This window comes from Nicotiana sylvestris, chromosome 7 (genome assembly GCF_000393655.2).
Source record: "Nicotiana sylvestris chromosome 7, ASM39365v2, whole genome shotgun sequence".
In the NCBI taxonomy this organism is placed as follows: Eukaryota; Viridiplantae; Streptophyta; class Magnoliopsida; order Solanales; family Solanaceae; genus Nicotiana; species Nicotiana sylvestris.
In genome coordinates, this window is record NC_091063.1 from 108,213,852 (window position 1) to 108,234,318 (window position 20,467).

Genomic DNA, 20,467 nt, shown 5'->3' on the forward strand with positions numbered 1-20,467 from the left:
AATTGAACAAAGGGACAAAATGTTTCCCGGATCAAAGGCAGAAAGCTTTTACTCGCACAACAACAACAACCCAGTATAATCCCACTTAGTGGGGCAGAGAGGCTGTTTCCAAATAGAAACCCGACATCATTCCCTCAAAGAACTTCCCACCTTGCTTTTGGGGAGACTCGAACTCACAACCTCTTGGTTGGAAGTAGAAGTTGCTTACCATCAGAGCCCCTCTTGTCAAAACTTTTACTAGCACAAAAAAGGAAATTTGGAAGGAGTATATGAAGATAAATATTACCTAGTAAGAAAAATACTTACCGCTGTAATATTTACACTAAATTAAATAACTTAATCATAAAAGTTACAAATAAATCTGAAAATAAATAATATTTAAATATTATTAAGTGATACGTAAAGGTATATATGCAAGATAATTTTTTGTAGTACTCCCTCTGTTTCAAATTAGATGATGTACTTTCCTTTTAAGTTTGTTCCAAAATAAATGACACATTTCTAAATTTGGAAATAATTCAATTTTAAACTCTTTATTTTACCTATTTTACCCATAATGAGAAGCTTTTATAACTATACAAATGTCATGGTCCTACAAAGCTTTTACCCCTTAAATTTTTAACACCAAAGCAGAGGTGGATACAGTGTGGTAGTTATGGTTTCAATTGAACCCATAACATTCGACGTGGAGTAGAAATTTATGTATAAAAATTCATTAAAATTGTAAAAATAATATATTTGAACCCATAACTTTAAAAATATAATGGGTTCAATGTTAAAAATCTTAAAAGTTGAACCCACAGAGTTTAAATACTGGATCCGGCTCTGATTACAAGTTTCAAAAGTCTTCTACTTTTTTGTTAAACTCCGTGCCGAGTCAAACTAACTCATCTAAATTAAAACGGAAACGGAAGGAGTAGTTTTTTTTTTTTTTTTTTGGTTTTGGCTGTGAACAGGTTACATAAGCTAGCTTTAGTAACCAACACATTCTGGCAATTGTAAGAGAATGGGTGAATTATAGATGTTTTACATATAGGATTGAAGGGGTTAAGTTGGGAAATCAGCAGGGGATAAGAAGTCAGAGAAAGCAGTAGATAAGGTAGGATCAGAGTTTGTTGTATTTTCCTATCTACTCTATCATTCTTCATAGCCCAAGATATATAAAAACCAGACACAAAAGGGAAAGCCTTAACGCGGTGGTTATCATTATGTTAGCTTCAACAGCTCTGAATCTGGGTTCATTAGGCAGTTGTATAGTGACTGTGTCAGCCCACAGTTGCCATAAACCTTCCCTGCTTCTACCATTCGTGGCATTACCAAAGCCTTTTAATGGAAGCTGTAACAGTAGCTGGAAATTAACTACACCATTCAAGACTGCCGTTGCTGCTGTTGATTCCTCTCAACCTGCCCAACAGGTTTGCAGATTTTACTTTTTACGAAATTGGTTCGCCTATTAAACTATCTAATATTTGAATGTGTTAGAAATTGTTTAAATATATTACCTGCGTTTTAAATGAGAAGTTATGTTTCTTGATTTAGTGCACCTTTAACCACTCATGTGTCTTGATAACCATTCTGTTCTTATCTTTTGGTACTACATTTAACTGAACTTCTGGCAGATACATTCTTCTATTCCGAGAGCGATCAAGAAATCTCACCCTTTCGTAGATTCATGGACCCAATTTCAATTCCATTACAATCTCGCAAAGGAGAGAGATCAGATATTGCTTTTTAGGAAAGTGTGTTTAGTCCTTTTACGTGTTTCAAGCCTAAATCTTTTGTGTTCTTCATTCATGTTTTTCAACAGAAATGAGTGAATTTATATACACTAACATCACTATCAATGTAACTTAACTAGTTTCAGTAAGCCACCAATTGAAAATGTCCATGCTCTCTTTCTTTACTCAAAATTCAAAACTGAGGCGATTTGATCCCATGATGTGGAAACTAATGCCCCATGTGCCATGGTATGGGTTTCCATGTACACGGAATAATCTCAAGCTACAAATGATGATGTCCATCTCATTGAAGAAGTATTAGGCATGTGCCTAATAAGAGTTTTCTTTGGTTTGGTAGCCAACCTTGTTGACTTGGTTTGGTTGGTAGCCAACCTTGTTGAATTAGTTTGGTTTGGTAGCCAACCTTGTTGAATTTCTTTGGTTTGGTAGCCAACTTTGTTGAATTGTGAAAAGTGTGTGTAAATTGTCAAATATTGTAGGCTTTAGAGGGTGAAGCTTTGGCTATAAAAGGAGAGCTTCAACTCTCATTTCTTCACACCAACAAAGAGAGAAAGAAAGAGTAAGGTTTCACAGACAAGGTATAAGAAAATAGTCTGTGAGGAAAATAGAGAGTGAGCGATATTGTAGTGAGGTGGGAATATCAAAAGAGGGTTATTTCTTTTGAGTGTTGTAGTGGTCTTTGGAGTATTTACCTCCGACCTACAAAGTGTAAAATTCCTTACTATAGTGATATCAGTTGCTCCTCTCGGGGTCGTGGTTTTTTTCCCTTATTCAGAAGGGTTTTCCACGTAAAAATCTTGGTGTCATTGTTACTCTTTTATTCTTGTTAATTACCGTATCTCGGTGCTACATTATTATTCCGCTTTATTACCGTGAATATTATTTTGGTAAGGGGTTTATTCCCAACAACTGGTATCAGAGCACGGGTTCTGCTCGTTCACTGAAATACTATTCACTGTCGGTAGTACTATACTTGGTGAAAAAATAAAAATGTCCGGAGTAAAGTACGAGGTAGCAAAATTCAATGGAGATAACGGTTTCTCAACATGGCAAAGAAGGATGAGAGATCTGCTCATCCAACAAGGATTACACAAGGTTCTAGATGTTGATTCCAAAAAGCCTGATACCATGAAAGCTGAGGATTGGGCTGACTTGGATGAAAGAGCTGCTAGTGCAATCAGGTTGCACTTATCAGATGATGTGGTAAATAACATCATTGATGAAGACACTGCACGTGGAATTTGGACAAGGTTGGAAAGCCTATACATGTCCAAAACGCTGACAAATAAATTGTACCTGAAGAAGCAGTTATACGCCCTACACATGAGTGAAGGTACGAATTTTTTGTCACATTTAAATGTGTTTAACGGACTAATCACACAGCTTGCCAACCTCGGAGTGAAAATCGAGGAAGAAGATAAAGCCATCTTGCTATTGAACTCGTTGCCATCTTCGTACGATAATTTGGCAACAACCATCCTGCACGGTAAGACTACTATTGAGTTGAAAGATGTCACATCGGCTCTTCTACTCAATGAGAAGATGAGAAAGAAGCCTGAAAATCAAGGACAGGCTCTCATCACAGAAGGTAGAGGCAGGAGTTATCAAAGGAGTTCGAACAACTATGGTAGATCCGGAGCTCGTGGGAAGTCAAAGAACCGATCCAAATCAAGAGTCAGAAATTGCTACAACTGTAATCAACCAGGTCACTTCAAAAGAGATTGCCCAAATCCAAGGAAGGGCAAAGGTGAAACCAGTGGCCAGAAGAATGACGACAACACAGCCGCCATGGTGCAAAATAATGATAATGTTGTCCTCTTTATAAATGAGGAAGAGGAATGCATGCACCTGTCAGGTCCAGAGTCGGAATGGGTGGTTGACACAGCGGCATCTCACCATGCCACACCGGTAAGAGATCTTTTTTGCAGATATGTAGCAGGTGATTTCGGCACAGTGAAAATGGGTAACACAAGTTACTCAAAGATTGCGGGGATTGGTGACATTTGTATCAAGACAAATGTCGGATGCACATTGGTTCTAAAGGATGTGCGGCATGTACCTGATTTACGGATGAACTTGATCTCGGGAATTGCTTTAGACCGAGATGGATACGAGAGCTATTTTGCAAATCAAAAGTGGAGACTCACTAAGGGATCATTGGTGATTGCAAAGGGAGTTGCTCGTGGCACGTTGTACAGGACAAATGCAGAAATATGCCAAGGTGAATTGAACGCGGCACAAGATGAGATTTCTGTAGATTTGTGGCACAAAAGAATGGGTCATATGAGCGAGAAGGGATTGCAGATTCTTGCCAAGAAATCACTCATTTCTTATGCCAAAGGTACAACGGTAAAACCTTGTGACTACTGTTTATTTGGTAAGCAGCATAGAGTCTCATTTCAGACATCGTCTGAAAGAAAATTGAATATACTTGATTTAGTATATTCTGATGTTTGCGGCCCAATGGAAATTGAATCAATGGGCGGTAACAAATATTTTGTTACTTTTATTGATGATGCTTCACGAAAATTATGGGTTTATATTTTGAAAACCAAAGATCAGGTGTTTCAAGTTTTCCAGAAGTTTCATGCTCTAGTAGAAAGGGAGACGGGTCGAAAGCTAAAGCGTCTCCGAAGTGACAATGGAGGTGAGTACACTTCAAGGGAATTTGAAGAGTATTGTTCAAGTCATGGGATCAGACATGAAAAGACAGTTCCTGGAACCCCACAGCACAATGGCGTAGCCGAGAGGATGAACCGCACCATTGTGGAGAAGGTGAGAAGCATGCTCAGAATGGCTAAACTGCCTAAGTCATTCTGGGGTGAAGCAGTTCAGACAGCCTGTTACCTGATCAATAGGAGTCCATCAGTTCCGTTGGCGTTTGAAATCCCAGAGAGAGTCTGGACCAACAAGGAGGTGTCCTACTCGCATCTGAAGGTGTTCGGTTGCAGAGCTTTTGCACATGTACCAAAAGAGCAGAGAACAAAGCTGGATGATAAATCTATTCCCTGCATATTTATCGGATATGGAGATGAAGAGTTCGGGTACAGACTGTGGGATCCTGTAAAGAAGAAGGTCATCAGAAGTAGAGATGTAGTCTTCCGAGAAAGTGAAGTTAGAACTGCTGCTGATATGTCAGAAAAGGCGAAGAATGGTATAATTCCTAACTTTGTTACTATTCCTTCTACTTCTAACAATCCCACAAGTGCAGAAAGTACGACCGACGAGGTTGCCGAGCAGGGGGAGCAACCTGGTGAGGTTATTGAGCAGGGGGAGCAACTTGATGAAGGTGTCGAGGAAGTGGAGCACCCCACTCAGGGAGAAGAACAACATCAACCTCTGAGGAGATCAGAGAGGCCAAGGGTAGAGTCACGCAGGTACCCTTCCACAGAGTATGTCCTCATCAGTGATGAGGGGGAGCCAGAAAGTCTTAAGGAGGTGTTGTCCCATCCAGAAAAGAACCAGTGGATGAAAGCTATGCAAGAAGAGATGGAATCTCTCCAGAAAAATGGCACATACAAGCTGGTTGAACTTCCAAAGGGTAAAAGACCACTCAAATGCAAATGGGTCTTTAAACTCAAGAAAGATGGAGATGGCAAGCTGGTCAGATACAAAGCTCGATTGGTGGTTAAAGGCTTCGAACAGAAGAAAGGTATTGATTTTGACGAAATTTTCTCCCCCGTTGTTAAAATGACTTCTATTCGAACAATTTTGAGCTTAGCAGCTAGCCTAGATCTTGAAGTGGAGCAGTTGGATGTGAAAACTGCATTTCTTCATGGAGATTTGGAAGAGGAGATTTATATGGAGCAACCAGAAGGATTTGAAGTAGCTGGAAAGAAACACATGGTGTGCAAATTGAATAAGAGTCTTTATGGATTGAAGCAGGCACCAAGGCAGTGGTACATGAAGTTTGATTCATTCATGAAAAGTCAAACATACCTAAAGACCTATTCTGATCCATGTGTATACTTCAAAAGATTTTCTGAGAATAACTTTATTATATTGTTGTTGTATGTGGATGACATGCTAATTGTAGGAAAAGACAAGGGGTTGATAGCAAAGTTGAAAGGAGATCTGTCCAAGTCATTTGATATGAAGGACTTGGGCCCAGCACAACAAATTCTAGGGATGAAGATAGTTCGAGAGAGAACAAGTAGAAAGTTGTGGCTATCTCAGGAGAAGTACATTGAACGTGTACTAGAACGCTTCAACATGAAGAATGCTAAGCCAGTCAGCACACCTCTTGCTGGTCATCTAAAGTTGAGTAAAAAGATGTGTCCTACAACAGTGGAAGAGAAAGGGAACATGGCTAAAGTTCCTTATTCTTCAGCAGTCGGAAGCTTGATGTATGCAATGGTATGTACTAGACCTGATATTGCTCACGCAGTTGGTGTTGTCAGCAGGTTTCTTGAAAATCCTGGAAAGGAACATTGGGAAGCAGTCAAGTGGATACTCAGGTACCTGAGAGGTACCACGGGAGATTGTTTGTGCTTTGGAGGATCTGATCCAATCTTGAAGGGCTATACAGATGCTGATATGGCAGGTGACATTGACAACAGAAAATCCAGTACTGGATATTTGTTTACATTTTCAGGGGGAGCTATATCATGGCAGTCTAAGTTGAAGTGCGTTGCACTTTCAACAACTGAAGCAGAGTACATTGCTGCTACAGAAACTGGCAAGGAGATGATATGGCTCAAGCGATTCCTTCAAGAGCTTGGATTGCATCAGAAGGAGTATGTCGTCTATTGTGACAGTCAAAGTGCAATAGACCTTAGCAAGAACTCTATGTACCATGCAAGGACCAAACACATTGATGTGAGATATCATTGGATTCGAGAAATGGTAGATGATGAATCTCTAAAAGTCTTGAAGATTTCTACAAATGAGAATCCCGCAGATATGCTGACCAAGGTGGTACCAAGGAACAAGTTCGAGCTATGCAAAGAACTTGTCGGCATGCATTCAAACTAGAAGACAGTGCTACCTCCTCTGGATGAATGAGACTGGAGGGGGAGATTGATGATGTCCATCTCATTGAAGAAGTATTAGGCATGTGCCTAATAAGAGTTTTCTTTGGTTTGGTAGCCAACCTTGTTGACTTGGTTTGGTTGGTAGCCAACCTTGTTGAATTAGTTTGGTTTGGTAGCCAACCTTGTTGAATTTCTTTGGTTTGGTAGCCAACTTTGTTGAATTGTGAAAAGTGTGTGTAAATTGTCAAATATTGTAGGCTTTAGAGGGTGAAGCTTTGGCTATAAAAGGAGAGCTTCAACTCTCATTTCTTCACACCAACAAAGAGAGAAAGAAAGAGTAAGGTTTCACAGACAAGGTATAAGAAAATAGTCTGTGAGGAAAATAGAGAGTGAGCGATATTGTAGTGAGGTGGGAATATCAAAAGAGGGTTATTTCTTTTGAGTGTTGTAGTGGTCTTTGGAGTATTTACCTCCGACCTACAAAGTGTAAAATTCCTTACTATAGTGATATCAGTTGCTCCTCTCGGGGTCGTGGTTTTTTTCCCTTATTCAGAAGGGTTTTCCACGTAAAAATCTTGGTGTCATTGTTACTCTTTTATTCTTGTTAATTACCGTATCTCGGTGCTACATTATTATTCCGCTTTATTACCGTGAATATTATTTTGGTAAGGGGTTTATTCCCAACAAAACTTACAATAACTATCTCATAAACGCGACACGATAAGTGCATTTATTTCTTTTCTGGTAAAAATCACAAGAGCGTTCTATGCTTATCTCGAGGCATGGATCATTGTTATGTGAAATGAAGGCAAAAACTTCAAGTAACTCCTTTTTAGGTAAGTTATCTAGACCCCACGGTGTGGTCTATCCTCACAAGGTAGGGGTAAGGTCTGCGTACACACTACCCTCCCCAAACCCCAAGATGTAGGATAATACTGGGTATGTTGTTGTTGTTGCTGCTGCTCGGCGAGTATCCAGCGCAATCTTCAATTACTGTTTGATATTTTGTTATATATACAGCAAGACACAGAAAAGAAGAAGTACTATTTTCTTGTTGCAAATGCCAAATTCATGCTGGATGAAGAGGAGCATTTCCAGGAGCAATTGTTTGAACGTCTTCGTCTCTTTGGAGAGCGCAACATGGAGCAGGATTTCTGGCTTGTGATTGAGCCAAAATTCTTGGATAAATTCCCTAATATTACCAAGAGACTGAAGAGACCTGCAGTAGCTCTTGTCTCAACAAATGGCCCTTGGATCACGTAAGTGCACTCATTTTCAATACCCTAAACTCTAGTTACCCTCTTTTCCCAGTTTATGCATCATAAGAAAATGCAAGAAGGTATATGCGTTCATAGGCAAGTTAATCAAAGGTGGATGCAGGCCATTCTTTACGGTTTTAACTGAACCCAGTATTTTTGACATGGAACATATGTATGTGCATGTGTGCTTGCACATTGATAAACTTAATTTGAGTGGGATATAACATATCCTCTATGGTTCCAGTTGAACCCAATATTTTTGATACTGGAAAAGGTATATATGTGAGAAAAACCATTAAAATTTTCACAAGCAAAATTCAAAATCCATAATTTCAAAAGTGAAATAAGTTTAGTGCTAAGCTATGTTCTGCGGACTCTCCAAAATGTTGCTGCACCCGTGTCGGATGCTTCAAAAATGCACTACTTTTGGAGGATCTAACACGCACCTGACAGCATTTTCGGAGAGTCCGAGCAACATATGTGCTAAGAAACTTAAAGATTGAACTCGTCGAATTTAAATCCTAAATCCACCTTTTGTTATCCTAGTATGTATCTTCACTTGTTTCTTGGGTGTTGTAGGTTCATGAAGTTGAGACTAGACAGAGTTTTACAGGAGAGCTATGAAGCTGACAGTCTAGAAGAAGCTTTGGCATGTACTCCTGTTAGTCTTAAGTTTGAAAAGCCAGAGAAGTGGGTAGCTCCATACCCAAAGTATGAATCAGAGTGGTGGACGCCTTTCTTACCCCCTGGATCTCAGACATCAAAGGTGTGAGCAGCAATCCTTCTACTCAATTTTGGGATATCCTCTGTGTTTAACGAAGCAGGTCATTCTCTGCCTCTGCCGCACTGTTTGTTAGTCAGGCATTTGACATCTATTTCAAAAGTATGTGAAAAGATGAGTGTGAAGCACAAATGTAGGCTGTAGGTAAAGGCGTGTCTAGCTTATTGGCCAAATACTGTATGATTAGTTCCTGGTTGTTGATGATCTAAACCTGTTTATGAGATTACATAAGTAATTGGAGAAGAAAGGGACTACTTGTTATGCTTTCAATTGTGGAAAATGATGCTTTGGCTTAGCGCAAAAAATTAATGATGCGATAGTTCAGTGCTAGGTTTAAACATACCTCTATATGTACGGGCTGATGTGAAGCCAAATATCTTATGCTCTTAATCTTCGAAAATGCTTCATTTGCTCTGTGCGAAAAGGTAATGCTGTAGTAGTTGTGTGAGGTTTTACTAGGCATTTCAAATCATGGAACCAAACATATCTTTTTTTTTGCTTGATTTTCTTGATAAGTCTGATCTGAAGCCAAAAGTCTTTCTTTTGTTCTTCGGTCAAGTATTTTTCCTGTCCAAACGTATTAGATGTCATCCATTTAGGAGAACGACATCAAAACACCGGAGGTTTATTAATCTGCTCCTTCAGATTTGTTGTTGTTTTATATTTCCCATCACCCCCCCTAGAAATTCGTACATCAGGATGGATTGGATGCAAGTATTAATATTTTCTAGACCGTTTAAGTCCCTCTCCTGAAGCAGAATGAGCAACATAAAAACCATCACAGTTCTCCAGTATTGACCTTTCCAATTTGATTAAATGGAAGACCAATTCTCATGATTTCATGTGTTCAAAATTTTAATCTGATTGAAATAATGAGAGATACTTGGTGAAAGCAGGGAGTCACTCCTAAGGATACCGGACCAACAACAAAAGAAAGAAAAGAATAGATAGGGATTGTGGGGGGGGGGGGGGACACTTAGCAGTAGCTCATAGTTAAAATGGAGAAGCATAGTATAGTTGTGGTTATAAAAAGAAAAAGGACACTCCTACTGTGATAACTTTATCTGCCTGGGAATAGAATGTCATCACTGCTGCTTACTGTCTTTAACAAAAGGAACTTTTGGTAGTTTCTGAAGAACCTTCTCATCCAAATGACTGTACTGTCTCTTGAGTTCTTTTTTGGCCTTCTGTGCATAGATATCCACTTGATCTTCATGTTTCTCATAAAACCAGGGTACTGTCAACAGCATGACAAATACTGTCCAGAAAACAAATAATTTGTTATCTCGGTGAATCACCGATGGATGACAAGGAAATATTTTGAGTTCCACTATCATTCCTAACTTCTTTCCCGTTTGGATAGTAAAATCTGTTATTCGAATTCTATGAATTCCAGGAAGGCCATTGGTACATTAATGAAGAATGAGATACAGTGGTCAGCAAAAATTTTCCAACAGCCAGACAACTTTGAGCAGGGATTAAGAAAAACTGGTCCAAAAACTGAGCAGTCTATTGCATTTCCATAATATAGGGAGCAAATTTCATAAATTTGTCTTCTGCAGCTGATAGAAAGAAGAAAAGGTAAGAGAACTTACAGATGTAAACAAGGGTCAGAAAATCGAACCAGCTGCCAATGATAGACACAATCCACAAGCCTAAAATACTCTGCAGATTGACATAGGATCAGGGGCGAAGCTACATAGCCCTAAGGGTGGTCAACTGACCACCCTTCGTCGAAAAGTTATTATATATATATATATATATATATATATATATATATATATATAGGTAAAATATTAAATTTTAGTGGTATATAACATATATTGAACACCCTTTATCGGAGATTTTTTTTACTTCATTCAAGTTTGAACACCCAAGATGAAATTCCTGGCTTCGCCACTACATAGGATGTTGCACTTGAGAAACATACATGAAATGAAAGTATAGATAACACAAAGCTGAGGGTAGTGAGAGATTTGTACATATAGGAACTTCTTCAAATCCTTTCCAGAAGCCACTTCCCAGAAGACACTAAATGCCCAGTTGAATCTGTCCCTCAACAGGAGAGCAACCTCAGTCCACAATTTCTCTGGCAGTACTATCTCTGGAAATTCCATAGGAGTCCTGCCAGGGAGTACAATATGATCTTATCACCTAATGTATTCACTCGGACTGATAGGAGACCGTATAGAAGCATGGCGACTATAAACTACCTCTTATAAGATACATGACAAAAATCCAGAGAACAGAATTTATAAGGCATGTGAAAAATAAAGTGAAGTTTTTGAGGCAAGGGAACTCACTTATTGACGAAGTGGGAGATATTTGACCAAAAGAACAAGATGGCCAAGGTAAGTATGAGAGAATGGCAAATAAAAGTGAGCAAATGATAACCAATCCATTCGAAGAGCAGCCATATTACAGTTGCAGCAGCAAGCATCCCTGCTGAAATCTGCTTGTTCCTCCACAGCAAAATATCAGCGGCTGATACAAGAGTTTTTATTACCAGAAATAATCATAAGTTTACATTTTACACGAAGCAAATCAAGAATGATAGATAATGCAAAAATAAGTACTCCATCTGTTCCATTTTATACGTTACTCTTTCCTTTTTAGTTTGTTTCAGAAAGAATGACGACTTTTTATATTTAGAAACTCTTTAACTTTAAACTTTTTGTTTACCCTTAATAACACGCTCTTATAGCTATGAAAATTATTATCATGGTGCCCAGTCAAATACCGCGATATAACAATTACTGAATAAGACATACGTTTGCCACCGCCTAGGGCGGCATGGACAGGTTTCTGGCGGCCAAAGAGATGAGGCTTCTGATCGTTGGTGGGGCGTCGAAAATCATCGCCGTCGGTGGATGATGAAGAAGAATAATCACGGTAATCAACGGTCCCTTGCACCTCTTTCGCTGAAGAATCAGGAACAATTTCCTCCACTGAATCGGACATGGTGACCCCAGGACTGAAAATAGATTACAAATTAATTATCGGAAGCATAATAACAACTTTTGTTTTAGAAACTCCTTTCTATTAACAAAACCCCAAAATTACATATATCCATTATATCAATAAAAAACCCTAAGGATACTATCCCGGGATAGAATTTGGGTTTGTATTTATCCCATATTTGGTTATAGGTATTAGCTAATTCCAGGATAGAAGTTGTATCAAAATGATGAATCCCGTTTGGATATACTTGTCTATCCTATAATTTAACCAAAAGACTATTAAAAAAGCTATTTTACACTTCCCACAAAGTGAAAACTCAGATGGAAAATCAAATCATTTGAAAAAGAAGAAGTAATTCAAAGAACATATATGCATGAAAATAGAAGGGCTGCATTATGCATGCAGTGATGCAATAAGTAGCAAAGAACAAGTAAGGATATGTAAATTTAGTTCTTACTGCGTGTAATGTAACGAAGGAAGTAACAAAAAGAGTCTTGTGAACTTTTTGTTGTTGTTGTTGTTGTTATTGAAGAATGAGGGTTGAGTTACTGATATGTCAGTTTTTCCTGTACTTTGTTTCTTTTCTTGTGTTTCTCTATATGTGTAACACGTAATTTTCAAATTCTGTTTTACATTGTTACTGAATCATTCAACGGAGAGAGTAGCGGACGGGTTCCCTCTAACCATATATCTCCCAATTTTCTCGCATAACAATGTTCCCTTATCTTTTCTAGGAAATTTAAGGGAAACTTCATATATATTTCACTAGTTAATTAACCCGCCCTTTGCACAGTCAAATATATCCGTTTGTAAATGAATTGTTCTTTATATATACATATTGAGAAAAGTAAAAAGAAACATTAATCAAAATAATAGCATCTCACGCCCGTTTGCAATTTTATAATAAGAAAATTCCTAAAGAACGATTATCTCAATTTAGGAAGGAAAGTTAACACTCATTTTATAGAGAGAAAAATATAAAAATCTTTTTAATTAATTGATGTTCATAATTAATAATCATAAAAATTTATATTTCTATTACTTTTTTTCCCCTCATTTATATTTCTATTACAGTAGTTAGAACTTTTGATCTTACACAAGTCCTCTCCCTTTCTATGCCTAGATTAATTATTTTTGATTCTTTTTAAATCCTATATAATTTCTTGACAGAAAGAATATGTAAGGACATCTCAAGTCAAACATGAAAGCAAGATTGAAGGCTTACCTGAGCCGCACCTTCGACATGACTCATTTAAATTATTACATTCGGACTTATAAGGAAAAGATACATAAATTCCTGTAGTTGATACTGTAGAGTCTGTGTTTGCAATAAATTATTTGTGATACAAAAATAAATTACAACCACAATATAAATATGAAGAAACATAATTTTATTGATAAACAATGCAAGTACAATTTTGTTTCTCCTTGATTCTTCTCTCCTGATTATCTCCGTGATTCGAGGGCTGAGCCGCGTATTTCTCGAATGTAGTACGATGCAGGCCTCCTGGGGTTGTATTTGATCTCCAGCTTCTTGAATTATTTGATTGTCAAGAAGTATCCGGCCATATTTTGATCTCTTTGTGAATATCCCAAAAGTTTATGGGATTTTGAGACACCTCTTAAAGGGAATATGTATCCCGCGTGAGCTAGGATTTAGGGTAGAGTAACCTCCAAGAAACCCTAATAGACTCCTAGGATTTCAAGAGTCCTGTAGTATCATTAATTTTTGGATTTGGCTTGATCCGTCAAAATTTTGATGTCTACAAATGCCCCCTACTTCAAGGTTTGTCAGGGTGTAGGCTTGCCGAAACTTGAATACGAGACTTGAAATATTCTACCATCGCAACAAATTGTTTTGAAACTTGGAGTTTTTGATTTACAGGAGGAAGAGATGAAGGGTGGAACTGGTCCCACTGGGCGTGCCAATTTATTTGCAACAAATTATTTGTGATACAAAAATAAATTACAACCACAATATAAATATGAAGAAACACAATTTTATTGATAAACAATACGGGTAGAATTCTGTTTCTTCCTTGATTCTTCTCTCCTGAATTATATCCGTGATTCAAGGGCTGAAGATGCGAGAATGTATTTGATCTCCAGCTTCTTGAATTATTTGATTGTCAAGAAGTATCCGGCCATATTTTGATCTCTTTGTGAATATCCCAAAAGTTTATGAGATTTTGAGACACATCTTCAAGGGAATATGTATCCTTTTATATATGAGTGAGTTAGGGTTTAGGGTAGAGTAACCTCCAAGAAACCCTAATAGACTCCTAGGATTTCAAGAGTCTTGTAATATTTTTAATTTTTGGATTTGACTTGATCCGTCAAAATTTCAATGTCTACATATACGTAAATAAAGATATCGATATTATATTAATCCCTATATCTAGCTTAAAGCATTTGTGCTACTAAAGCAATGTCATTTTCAAAATGCGTAAAATAGAGAACTAAGAAGAGACAGGTTTATTAGCCTCAAACCTGGCGGAAAAGGAAAACATAAAGATAAAGATTCTAAAAATTTACAATCCCATAAGTACAAAATAGAGAAATTTAAGAAAAAAAGAATGAACATTACCTCCAGATTAACCGTGAAACTGATAGTGTTTTTCAGTTATATCACGAAGAATAGTCATCAACTACGATTAATCAACAATATAAACAGGCAACAAATTAATTAAACTGGCCATGCCCCAAAACTAACACAATTGTATTTTGCAACACCACTATTGAACAAATAAATTAAAGGTTTTGGAAGAAGAAAATGGAGTAAGAGCATTTTTTTTATTCTTTTCACCGAGTAAGGGATATTTATAAGTGACTTGACTCCTTTTATAAAAATTTTGTTGTTGCCTTCCTCCAAATTTATCCCAGTAGATACCGTGGGCCTATAAAGTTTGCAGGGCTATCCTTTAGGAAAAGGAAAAATAGAGTAACACGGATTCACATCGTAATTTTTTGTTGTTTGCAGGAATATTATTTAAAAAAAAGGAAAAATAAAGTTATGCTGATTTACAAAATTCCTCTTTAATTGTTACAACTGTTACAAAATTTAAAAGGATGAAAATATGAAGAGACTCAACGTTAGAAGGGAGAAGTTCTGGACATATTAAATTTAAATAAGATAAATAGAGAGATGAGAGAGAAAATGCTAAAAAAATAAGGAAAAATATAGATGTGTTTTTTGATGAAAGAGGCATGCCATATATATATATATATATATATATCAGAGCGGGTCTACACTTTGTGTCAAGGGTTTCGACAATCTATCTATTTATATTATTTTTTTAAAATTATATTTCTATTCTATAGAAATGAGAAGTTGGTCGACCAAGGGTATATTTGTCATTATACCCTCTTATCTTATTATTTTAATATTATTTTATCTATACTATTCTAGACTTTTCCGTCAAAAAAACCTCGCATCCATCAAAAACCCAACACTCTATACTTTTTCAGTCATTTTCATCTGCTCAGTCACTTTCATCTCCTTTACTCATCTGTAAGTCACTTTCATCTCCTTTTACTTATTTGATTCATCTTCTCAACTAACTTGGTAAATTTTTTTCTCATCTCCTTTCCATCTCTTTTCAAAATTTCGGATTTCATGCTGAAATTTTTTGTAGGTTCCATTATTGTTCATTCAAACTTCTATCAAGAATTTCTTTATCAGTTTTTTTTCATCTACTTTGAATGTTCTAATTTCAGATCTGAATATCTCCTACTTTTTTCCCCAAGAACTAATTTATCAATTTTTTTCATCTACTTTGGTAGTTCCAATTTCAGATCCGATTTTTCATTTACTCAGTGTAAAAATCGATAGTTACTAGTTGTTAAAGGGTATCATAATTTAAGCTCTCTGTTGTCCTACTTTTCACTTGGAATTTTAGGGTAGAACCTATTTTAATCTAAAGAGGATATGATAATTACTATGGCTAATAAAAGCAATTGAGTAGTAAGTCATTCATCAAGTCTTGGTGCTTTCTATTTTCATAAAATAGGAAGTACAAAAAAAAGGAGTAGAAAAAAATTAAGTTAGGTGATTATGGGTGGATGAAATGCTTTTTGATTTGGTTAACGTCGGAAAGTTGCGGAAGAAAGAGATGTTTTATTTTTTCTGTATTTTCCTATATTTTTTTTCCCTTTTTAGCCTTTGGATTCTTTAGCCTATAAGAAAATATATCAGATAGATTTTGATACCAGAAAAGGTGCTGGTACACAATCTTCCTTTCATTAAAAGTATAAAGAGAAAGGTTAAATGTATAGCTCTAAATAAACAATACTAAATACTGTACATTAAATGTATGTAGAGAATAGAAACATGGGTTAAAGAAACAAGAAAAAAAATAGTATATAGGAATGACTGAACAAGAGGGGAAAAAAGGAGTTTCTAGGTATTACTCCATCCATTTTATTTAATGTGATATTGTTTATTTAGACCATCTCTAAAAAACGATGCATTTTTTTTGTTAAAAGTTTTACCTTTAAATTTTCCATTTTCCATGGTACTTTTGATACGGTAATTTTTTTTAAAATTTCATACTGAATCATATACAAATGGTTATCGTTCATTGAAAAAGAAAAGATATTTCCTTTCTTCCAATTAACGTGATCCTATATCATTTTTGGTACGTTAAAATAGAAATGATCCCTTTTTAAATTTAAAAATAATTTAATGTAAACTTCTCATTTTAGCTTTTCTTTGACCAATAATCAGCAAAGCGGCTAATAATTTTTAAGTACATTTAATGTTTGTAGCATTACATGAACTAATCTTGAATTACATGGAAAGTGAATGCTCAATATGTTTGGGATCCTATGAAGACAAGAAATTGTTAAAGTTATGCCTAAATGTTATCACAGATTTCATTCTCCATGCCTTGATAAGTGACTTGGTAATCTTTAAATTTGTCCCCTTTGAAGATCTTCTATTGATTCTTCTACTAGCATTTTAAGCTGTCCGAATTGATACTCATCTACCTAAGTTATGCATGCAGATACAAATTTCATCTCTATTATATAGGAATTGATTCAAACAATGACGATATTAAGATATAAACAATATATTTACTCTTGTAATTTTGAATATTATCTATCTTTTTCTGTTTGTGGTTGCCTATTATTGATACTTTTCTATATTTATTTTATTTTCCTTATAGGACTCACTCTCTGTTGTGATAGCTGCGTGTTCGCACGTTTTAGTAGCAAATCACTGTGTGATAAGTACTGCTCTTCTACTAGATTTATTTATTTTTAATATTTTTCTCTTACCTTCTTCGTATTAAGGAGGAGGTGTTGACCAGAACATCTAAAGTTTTTGATTTTGAAAATAGCATTCCCTCTCTATCTTAGGCGTTTGTCATTTATTTTTTTTTATTATTGTTTTTGATGAGTAAAGAATTTACTCATTTTATTCATTTCAGGCCATCTCATCATACTTTAACTCTTTTCAACTAAAAGGTAATCTATTCTATTCAGAATCAGATATGAAATTTATATCATTATCGGAGTTGCTTTTGTTTGTGATATATGTCAGTATGATTAAACTTACATTACTCATAAGCATATCATTATATGTAGCTAAAATTTTAGTGTTTTCCTTTTTAAGCCTTAGTAATAAGAAAAATATCTTGGCAATAGATAAACTGCCTTAATGGCAAATAGAAACCATGAAAATGACCAGATCTTTGGAAAATCACATGCTGACAAAAGGGCTAGGAGACGCGAATTATATAGACTGATGCCACCTGATAAAAAAGAGGCCCTTTTGGCACGACGGCGTGCAAACAGAGCTGAATTAAAAAGACGACGGTCTACTGAATCTTCAATTAGTATTGATGCAGCTAACGCATCAACCTCTAATGCTGTCAATGTTTCTACCAACCAAAGTTCTCTTATTATAAAAGATCCATTGGCTTTTTTAAGGAAAAGAACAGGTATGACTAAAAATTAAGGTTTGTTTAAACTACATCTACTCAGAACAGTAGTGATTACCTTTTTTTTTTTGGGTTAATAATCTACTCAATACTAGAGTTTTCATATGCAAGGAATGTTTTCACAGAACCTGGTTGTTCAAGTAGTATGCAAGCAGAAAATACTTATGTTAAATTAAAAGAAGTACCGAAATGCCAATTTTGTGGAGCAAAAAAAATTTGAATATGAACCACCTGCATTCTGTTGTGGTAACGGTTCTATTCAACTAATTTCACATGAAATGCCAACAGAGTTAAGAAACCTTTATTTGGGAAATAGTGAGGAATCAAAACATTTTCGAACTTACACTAGAACATACAATAACATATTTGCGTTCACATCCCTTGGTGTTTCTTATGATAAAGAGCTAGCAAAAAGAAATAATGGTATCTATACATTCCGTGTTCAAGGGCAAATATATCATAGAAAGTGCAAATAAGAGGACACCTTCTTGATAATTCATGGGTTGTTCCTTATAATCCATATTTACTTTATAAGTTCAACTCTCATATGAATGTAGAGATTTGCTCTGATATTAAAGTTGTTAAGTATATTTATAAGTATATTTGCAAAGGACATGATAAAATTGCATTTCATATACATGCTAATAATACAAACATAGAGATAGATGAAATAAAGGAATACCAATCTGCTAGGTGGGTGTCACCACTTGAGGCTGCATGGCGTATATTTGCTTTCCCTATTAGTGAAATATTTCCGAATTATATCATCTTCAACTACATCTTGATGGACAACAACTTGTTTCCTTCAAGAATACGGACAATATTAGTAAAATTGTGAACAATCCTATGGTTAAAAAAACAATGTTAACTGAGTTTTTTTAATGAATCGAGAAAACAAAGGTGCTATGGACTTAAATTTATTATATCGAGAATTTCCAGAATACTTTGTATGGTCAACAACAGATAAAACATGGATACGTCGTCAACGGGGAAGTGCTATTGGTCTCTTTTTTTTGCCAACAGATATATGAAAGATATATGTTAGCCTCTTTTTTTTTTTTTTTTGCAAAAAGATATATGTTAGCCTCAATTGAGGAGGAAATGACTGCTTCTGGTAAAAGGACCTCTATATGCTGCTAAAGTTCTGAGATTATTCTAATGTTAACCTTTAACTTTAGATGCCGAGAATTTGTATCTTCGTCTCAAATAAGAAGACATGACTATTTCCCTCTTTTAACAAAAAAATAACTGGGACATGGCTTATTCTACTATATAAGAATCTCTATTTCTTCCTAAGTTGCGAGAATTTTCTAATTCCTTATATTTTGTCGTAGCCTCAGTTGGAAATTAGAAGTAGTTCTACATTCTTTTTCGCGTAAAATCTAATGCTACATTGATATATCCTGAGCTAGGAGTCATCGTGGCAATTTATTTCAGGTGTTCCTTCAGTTTGGAGATTCTATTAGCCGATCATGTTTTGCAAATTATGTTAGATTTCTCATAAGCCGCTCAAAATAGTTCACCACAAGAGGGGTAAAAGCTTTATTAAATTTTTGTGAATTGTGCATATTGTTCCAATAGCAGGTAGATCGATCACCTTCTACTTATATAATGTTATTGCTCTATGTCAACTACATTTTATCTCCTTTCAGAAAGTGTGAGTTCAAAATAAATTACTTTCAATAGTTGTCGAAGAAGATACATAAGGAGTTGCTAATTTTTTTCTTGTCTGTGGAATATCAAGTGTTTTGGGAAGTGAGGGAGCACCGTTGTTTCTAAATGCTGCTTTATTCTTGGAGCGTTGATCTTTCTTTAGCCTTTCTGGTTCTTTAAATTGTATCTATAGAATTATTGATAAACTTCGATTCATGACTATTTCAATTTGCATTACACTTGTTTCATGTTTCACATATCCAATTCTCTGGCAAAGTTATGACTAGGGATAAGTTTTCCAACACATTGTATGATCGTGCATTAATTTATGCTGTATGAGAGCATTCATACAATTTTAACTGTGCTGAGAAGCCCTTTTGGAATAGGATTAATGCACTAAAAGAAAAATATTATTTCTACCAGATGACCAAATAATATCCTTATCAACTATTGTAATGGCTTAAATAGGTGGCCATTGATGCATTTAATATTGGTGTGCAGGTTGGATGGAGTAGGATGTGAGCTTTGTCTCTTATTAGCTCTGTGAGTGCTGTCTCTTTATCAGCGCACATTTACACAAGGAAACCTCACATTTGTTAAAGTTCAACTCTTGAAAATAAATTGTATCTCTTGTAAGTCTCCCATAAGTAAAGATATATATTTGTTTGTTCGTGTTTGATGATCAATCGTTTCAAGAATTCTGTGACATGGTCTTTTGTTCACCTTAATCTTTTGCATGATGGAGAATCGTTCTAACAATCCAATGACACTTTTATGTATTGTACTGTTTTATCATATCTGAATTTACATGGCTACATACTAGCTTTATCAAGAACGTATCAAAATATCAAGAATCGAATATGTTGGGCCCGTGCTAAGCACGGGTAGCACTCATCTAGTAAATATACAATCAGGGATGATGGAAGGTTAGTTGAATCTGGTTCGTAACAAGTAGGTTCGACTCTATTTTACGGTACCCCTTTCGTTACAAACTTTTGAGTAATTATTTTGACTTAAGTTTTGTGCACTAATGATGTATATATTCACATAATTAAGTTATTTTATAGGTAATTACAGGTAACTTTATTTAATAGCATTAATAGGTAATCTTTAATAAATGGTAAAAAACGTATTATAACATGTTATATTACATTGA

The 20,467-nt window shown here is 35.7% G+C and overlaps 2 protein-coding genes and 1 long non-coding RNA gene across 5 annotated transcripts; 2 read left to right on the forward strand and 1 right to left on the reverse strand.

The window, feature by feature from the left end:
• Positions 1-994: 994 nt before the first annotated feature.
• Positions 995-9,022, forward strand: LOC104235529 (protein YCF54, chloroplastic-like). The gene is made up of 3 exons (XM_070150828.1): positions 995-1,415; positions 7,733-7,971; positions 8,551-9,022. The coding sequence occupies exons 1-3, from the start codon at positions 1,209-1,211 to the stop codon at positions 8,741-8,743; spliced, it is 639 nt and encodes a 212-aa protein (XP_070006929.1). The 5' UTR covers positions 995-1,208; the 3' UTR covers positions 8,744-9,022.
• A 365-nt stretch (positions 9,023-9,387) lies between these two features.
• Positions 9,388-12,355, reverse strand: LOC104235528 (reticulon-like protein B5). Its single transcript, XM_009789317.2, has 6 exons — positions 12,171-12,355; positions 11,524-11,726; positions 11,056-11,236; positions 10,735-10,876; positions 10,348-10,417; positions 9,388-10,010 (listed from the first exon to the last, which is right to left on the reverse strand). The coding sequence occupies exons 2-6, from the start codon at positions 11,711-11,713 to the stop codon at positions 9,838-9,840; spliced, it is 756 nt and encodes a 251-aa protein (XP_009787619.1). The 5' UTR covers positions 11,714-11,726; positions 12,171-12,355; the 3' UTR covers positions 9,388-9,837.
• A 2,779-nt stretch (positions 12,356-15,134) lies between these two features.
• Positions 15,135-20,090, forward strand: LOC104235527 (uncharacterized). 3 transcript variants are annotated; one of them, XR_011401133.1, is made up of 5 exons: positions 15,135-15,224; positions 16,882-16,945; positions 17,146-17,182; positions 19,096-19,191; positions 19,813-20,090. It is a non-coding gene; the product is annotated as an uncharacterized lncRNA (long non-coding RNA). The 3 variants fall into 3 exon arrangements; XR_713200.2 differs by having other exon boundaries at positions 19,096-20,090; XR_011401134.1 differs by lacking the exon at positions 16,882-16,945 and having other exon boundaries at positions 15,136-15,224; positions 19,096-20,090.
• The last annotated feature ends 377 nt before the right edge of the window (positions 20,091-20,467 follow it).

Bases quoted from the DNA above. Each gene is read 5' to 3' on its own strand.
- LOC104235528 (XM_009789317.2), bottom strand. From the start codon at position 11,713: ATGTCCGATTCAGTGGAGGAAATTGTTCCTGATTCTTCAGCGAAAGAG. The intron at 11,237-11,523 runs GTATGTCTTATT...CTCTTGTATCAG, and splicing joins CGCCCTAGGCGGTGGCAAAC to CCGCTGATATTTTGCTGTGG. The intron at 10,418-10,734 runs GTACAAATCTCT...GTCAATCTGCAG, and splicing joins ATTTGAAGAAGTTCCTATAT to AGTATTTTAGGCTTGTGGAT.
- LOC104235529 (XM_070150828.1), top strand. From the start codon at position 1,209: ATGTTAGCTTCAACAGCTCTGAATCTGGGTTCATTAGGCAGTTGTATA. The intron at 1,416-7,732 runs GTTTGCAGATTT...TTATATATACAG, and splicing joins CCTCTCAACCTGCCCAACAG to CAAGACACAGAAAAGAAGAA. The intron at 7,972-8,550 runs GTAAGTGCACTC...TGGGTGTTGTAG, and splicing joins ACAAATGGCCCTTGGATCAC to GTTCATGAAGTTGAGACTAG.